We start from the raw sequence: 6,435 nt of genomic DNA, 5'->3' as shown, positions 1-6,435 counted from the left end.
ATCAAGAAAATGACCAAGATGTCAAGAATAAAGTGAAAAGATCCTGGAAACTGAAGAATGCTAAAGTTGTTCCAGTGATAGTTGGAGCGACAGGAATGATGACTAAGAACCAAAGATCTTAAAAACCATCCCTGGGAATATTACGACGAATAAACTGCAGTTGGAAGATGTCTGGAGCTCAGTGACGATCCTGAACAGAGCCCTTGGCACAAAACTTTGACAACAAAAAAACACTTCACAGCTTGGTCCATGAATCGTGACCCCTTACTGAAATGAATGTGGATACTTTGAGCCTTCCCTGGGAGGACTTCATTCCACATTCTGAAGCCCACATATGTAGACAGACACACACATGAAGACACACACACAGATACTGTGAGACCTCGTCGGTCTCTGTTTCACCTCTTGATGAAACCCACTCACATGTCGAGATAGCAGGCAACAACAGCAACTTGCACATACATGTTCACACACGCACAGACACTTTGAGACCTGGGGCAGGAGCATTTAAAATGCATGCTATCTTCCTGGGAAAGGTCTGCCGACATGTATGCTTGTACACAAAGCGACCTTTGCAACCCACCAATCACTCCGAATCCGATTCATACATGCTAGTCACCTCAACAGAGAGAGAAGGTTGGGGAGCAGGGGGAGGGTGGGAAACAGATAGCAAGAGAGGAGGAAAGGGGGAGAGGGGAGGGGTCGGAGAGAGAGGGAGAAGTCGGGGACGGAAAGAGGGAGGGGTGGGAGAGAGGGGCAGGGTTGGGAGGGAGAGAGAGGAGTGGGATATGGGTGAGAGAGGGGAGGGGGAAAAGACAGAGGGGTGGGGAAGGCGGAGGGGTGAGGGATTCCTGCAGATGTGACGCCCAGTTTATCATCTATCGGAGAGGGCACACACATTGATGAATCACCCTGCATGTGAAACACTGGGATGACAGTTTGTAGCTCGGTCGGGATTCGAATACAGGCTACACAGAGCAAACATGCGTACCTCTAGGCTTTCCTGCCGTGATATGGCGATTTATTATTTTATAACTGAAAACATTTTTAACTCATTGTGATCAAATAATTTATTTTGCCTTCCTTCCTCTGGTATAGAACCGCAGTATCGCCATTGAAAATTAAATGTGTGCCAAGCGGCTTAGCCAAGCAAAAAGGTTGAAGAAAGTTTTAAAAACGAAGCGTTTAATTACCTCCGGTTATGGTTATGTTTTCACCCCTTTCTTTCTGTTTGTCTGTCTGTGTACAGGATATCTCAAAAAGTTGTGGACGGATCCGGATGAAATTCTGTGGACGGGTTGGGTGTGCGACAAGAACGAACCGATTCGATTTTAGTGAAGATCCGAATCCGGATCTGGACACGAGAATGATCTAATTTTTAAAGTAATTCTTCACCATTGAGGGATCAGGCCAAAAATGATACATAGCATGATATTTCAAAAATGTATTGGGCCCGATATGTTCTCGTGGATCAGGAATTACGTAGCGGAGGTATGCGCTCTACCGAATGCCCTTCTTGTTTTTATTTTTGCCGAAGTGATGGGTCACATCATGGAAGATTGTACAAAAAGGAGAAACATTGTAGAAAATAAAATTTCACATTTTCAGCGAGCCAGCCACCGACTGTTACACCACAAAACAACATGTGGCTAACACATGCGAGTGACCCCTGACCTTTGTTCAAGTAGATCGACGTACGGTATTCAGTGACAGTGCAAATATTGTGGAGCACTTGCCAAATGGCTTTAGCACTCCAATAAAACGGTTGATAAGAAACAGCTCGCTTGGCACGCAATTAGCAATCACCAAATCATGTTAAACATACACCTCCCAGATTCTGGAGATGCCAAAAATGTCAAAATATATATATTTTTTCAGTGTCAGAACTGCTTGCAAGTTAAATTCTGGAGCTTAAATTTTGTAATTCTGCTTTGTTTAAAAGATGTGATGTGATCACATGTGCAAAAATGATATAAATCCAAGAACGCTGGTGTCTCCAGGCATTTATAAGCATTGCAATGTACCCAGCGCTTCGGAGCTATTATGAACAGGCATTCGATAATGTGAGGAAAGTGAAAAAAAAAAAAACTATCGTTAAGAAATCGTTGTGGCCTGGACCAAATCAAGGCATGATTGAGCAGGCCAAAAAAAAAAAAAAATAAACATGGCAGCTTTAGACATCAAGACCTCAACGAGCCAGGTGGCCTAAACAACCAATTTTCACTCTTGCACTTCCTTGGAGTTTTCTTAGTGTGCATGCAAACTTTCAGGCTGCTCAGTTTTATGGTTTTGGAGTTATGGAGAAGACGCACACACACATTGCCTTTCATTAGTATAGATGTGAGTAATTATGAAAGAAAACAAAACAATCTTTTACTATCATATGAGGCAACTTTATTCAAAACACAAATCGGTTTTAATTGAAATCATCAAGGAATTTACAACGCGTTCCCATCGAACCTGGTTTGGGGGGGGGGGGGGGGAACAAACAAAACCAAAAGTTTGATCAATGTACGGTTTGTTTCAATCAAAGCCCATCCAACCTCAGAAATACCTTATTCTGAAATCCTAATTTCATCTCATGTTCGGCTCTTCAATACAAATATTAGAGCCAACCAATCGAAAAGGGGGTGGTGTGCAGAAGGGTAGTCGTAACAATAATATGATAACGAGACCACCAAGCATCAAAAAAAAGCTGCGTGTAAAGCAACAAACAAACTTTTGAAAATTGTTTGCTGATACTGTCCAAGTAGGTTGTATGATGCAAACCCAAAACAAAAACATTAACAGTACACCAAATATAAATATCAAGAAAGGAAGAGGATGGATGGAATTAAAAAGGGCAATTGTGCTTTCTTAAATAAACATCCTGGTATGACACAGGAAAGTCGTTCAATCGGTGTTGTTGATGCTGGTATCTGCATGCGTACATTGAAGATTGCACAGTGCCTTTCAAAAAGAGGAGGTTGGTGAAGTGTTTGAACAGTACACCTGTACACATGGCAAAGCTTCAATGCCAAGTGAAAATAAATAAAATAAAATAATAATAATGATTAAAAAAAAAAAAAAAAACACCTGCAAGCAATTGGAAAAGACAACTTTCCATCATAAATGATGAACCTGCCAAAGATGAGCAGTACAGCTCAGGTGAAAATGTAACAATAGGTACGAAACAAACAAGAGGAGGAAGAAGCTTCATGTCTAAGATTGACTGAATCACGTATCATTTGGATTTCGAAGATTCAAGAACAAGATAGTAAATGATTTTATCTCATCAAAAGACAATATGTACAAAAGTGATATTTATCAACTCAACACTTCAATCTGTTCCGTTTTAGACATTGGCCTTGTCACCACTTCATGGAACAAATCAAAATAAATTGTTGGAAAGATTCACATTATGGTGGTGAAAAAAAAACACAAGAGGGTTAAACAGAACAAGATGACCAAGTCCCATGACAGTGTAATAATGCACAGTGCCAGGTAAAAGGCAAAAACAAAGTTGAAAGGGATCACAAAAGTAATAATTAGTCACTTTCAAAACACGCAGCAAAATTTAAGCACCGGTCCTCTCCTGGAACTCCAAAAGTATCACATAGTGATGCAAGTAGAAATGGTGCAGGATACTCAATGAAGACGAGGTGATCAATAACGGTAGTAATCAGCTTTGAAAGGTCCATTTCTTGAGATGCCGAGGTAAGCAGCTTGGTCTTCTGTAAGCTTTGTGAGTTGCACACCCAGCTTACTGAGATGAGCAGCTGCCACCTCCTCATCCAGCTATAGAGGAAAAGTAGGAGGGTAATGGGGAGTGGTTGATGAGAAAAAAAAAACACGTTCGGTTTTTTAATTTTTGAATAACCAACAATACGGAACTACATGAGGTACAATATATATTATAGAGTTTCAGTAAGACCAAGTGATCACAATTACAAAAACGGTGTCAAAGTCAACCCTTTTACTCATTTTGTAGAGCCAGTCTCTCAGCTTGTACCATCCAATCACACTTGGACAATCAAGAAGCATTTTTTTTAGCACACTGCATCATCAATTTATGCACAACACAAGGCTGTAATACAATGTACGATTCATCACTTTTCCTTTACTCAACCAATGACAAGCCAGAAGCAATAAGTGCCACCATCTTCTTTTTTTTGCCCAATAAGTGCTCCCCCCCCTCAATGTATCCTGCCCCATCCCTCTCCCTTCCACAGATCTCATGTCTCTGCTCCCTACCGTTTTGTGCTTACAGTCACAGAAGAGATAAACGAATCCCACTAGCAATTGTACTCCATGACATTGTCTGACCTTTTTTGGCAAGAAGTGGACATCCAAGGGGTAGCAGTGTGGTTTTGTCCACAATTCGATTTGAGCCAGGACCTGGTTAGTAAACGAGTTGCTCATGACAAAGCTTGGATGACCCACACCACAGCCAAGGTTCACAAGGCGACCCTCAGCGAGGAGAATAATGTGTCGTCCATTAGGCAGAAGGTACCGATCAACCTGGTGAGATCATAGAGAAAGGCAGTGACAAATTCTCGTGCCAAATTAGAAAGCCAGTGACAAATTACAAATGGTCATTCATGAACCTTTACATGCAATGTCAACAACTCCATAAAAAAGTTTCAAGTGAAAGTCAGCCGCTTTCCTTGAATACGTCTTCAGGTTTTGAACTTACTTGAGGTTTCACAGTCACTTTCTCCTTCGCATTTTCATTGAGCCACTTGACATCGAGTTCACAATCAAAATGACCAATGTTACAAACAATAGAATCCTCTTTCATTTGCTCAAAATGTCTGGTGAAAGGGGGGGGAGAGAGTGAGAGAGAGAGGGAGAGGGGATGACTACATCAAGTGTGTCAATTTCAATGCACCAATCGTGATCAACCTGGTGCGCCAATCCAAAATTTCAAATTCCCAAAAACAAGTTGAAATGTCTCGGCACAATAACTCCACAACTGTACAGATTATAATTGGAGTTCAATCCAGGTCAGAAAAAAAAAGCAGGAAGCAAAATAAATAAATAAATAAATAAATAAGGAAAATAGGGCAACAAATCATAGAACCGTTTCCAGAATTATCAAAAGTCACCAAGTGGACTTGCGGAATAGCCGAGACCTATGCACATTTACCTTTGAGCTGTCTATCCTGGGATCAAATCTCGACAGACATGGAACTCTGTCATCGTGGGGCTTCACATGCAGGTCAGTGCATCAATGAGTGCATCGGAACGACGTTAAGCCGGGGGAGCAGTCCTCCAGCACTGGTCGGTGGACGTTAAAGAGAAATCCAAACGCAATTTTCTTTCCTTGCATTCATTTTTTTTCTTCCCTGAAAACCATTGAGAACCAATCACAGTCTAATTTGAAGGGGGGGGGGGGGGAAGAAATCTGAAATTTTTTTTGCCAATCAAAAAGTCGAAAAAAAAAAAGCGCTAGTGTGTCGATTTACTGGAAGCCATATTCTGGAAGCATCACATAGTGATGCAAGGACAAATGGTGCAGGATGCTCAATGAAGACAAGGTGATCAATAACGTCAAAGATTGACTGTGTCAATCAGTGTCATCGCATCTGGAAGCCATATTGATCTGAATGGCGGCTTACAGAGAGAGACAGTACATGTGGAACTCAGATTCAGGTACCGATTCAATCATCAGTAACTGAAGGTTCTCAGAATGTTGAAACTGACGAGTGGGATTTTTAAGGAAAGGTTGGAGAATTTTTTTTTTTTTAATAAAGTGAACCGCTTTTGGGGAGGGGGGGGGGACATGATTGAGCCGTATCGTTTCAAGCCTTGTACAAACTATTCAGAGGAAGAAGGCGGAAGTGTTCATAAACAGGAAAATGCTGATCTTATGTTCACCACAGCTCGGTAGGTTTTGATTTTCCATTCAATTCACGGATTATAAGGGAGGGATTTTGTATCAATTGATTAATTGGTTTATTTATTCCTCGAGCAGACATACACGAGATTGCTCGACAGCTGACACCGCCCAGGCACACTCAGACACCATGGACAAAATAGGTGATGAATGCTTTGTCCCACCATCGCAGACTAGCCAGGTGTCTTGCATATTATGGGATCATCCAGTTTCATACTTTCCACATGTCGCCAGCTGGGTAGAGATGGTGTTAGTTTTGAGCGATGACTGTGTCTTTCACTAAATTGTGGGTATGGCATCCTCTCTCAATTATGGCAGATAGCCACAAGATCTATCCGTCACTGTTGTTTCATAACAGTTCTCTGTAAAAAGTTCTGAACACAAAACTGAACATTTTGTCAGCCCGATCCACACAGGTATTTCGGACAAACCTCGTCCAATTTTTGTGGGTTTTCGGCCATTGGTGGAGCGTGACACCATCTTGGTTTGTATTACTATTCAAGCAAGCACCAAGGATGCATCGACTCGGCATATTTGTGGAAAATCTTAAAATTATT

At 41.5% G+C, this 6,435-nt stretch overlaps 1 protein-coding gene across 4 annotated transcripts in view; it reads right to left on the bottom strand.

Annotated features, from left to right (window-relative positions):
• Positions 1–2,371: 2,371 nt before the first annotated feature.
• AHCY (adenosylhomocysteinase) overlaps positions 2,372–6,435 on the bottom strand; it is a 59,233-nt gene continuing 55,169 nt past the window's right edge. For all 4 annotated transcript variants that reach the window (XM_085894840.1, XM_085894841.1, XM_085894839.1 and 1 more), the window contains 3 exons: positions 4,676–4,793; positions 4,306–4,500; positions 2,372–3,777 (listed from right to left, as the gene is read on the bottom strand). In XM_085894840.1, the coding sequence (XP_085750966.1) occupies positions 3,646–3,777; positions 4,306–4,500; positions 4,676–4,793 (445 nt within the window). In that variant the 3' untranslated portion in view covers positions 2,372–3,645. The remainder of the gene's footprint in view (positions 3,778–4,305; positions 4,501–4,675; positions 4,794–6,435) is intronic.

The sequence above is a fragment of the Eptatretus burgeri genome, chromosome 9, assembly GCF_056783735.1.
Source record: "Eptatretus burgeri isolate ZD-2024b chromosome 9, Ebu_testis_v1, whole genome shotgun sequence".
In the NCBI taxonomy this organism is placed as follows: domain Eukaryota; kingdom Metazoa; phylum Chordata; class Myxini; order Myxiniformes; family Myxinidae; genus Eptatretus; species Eptatretus burgeri.
The sequence above is the reverse complement of the archived record's forward strand: the minus strand, read 5'-3'. Positions and strand labels throughout refer to the sequence as shown.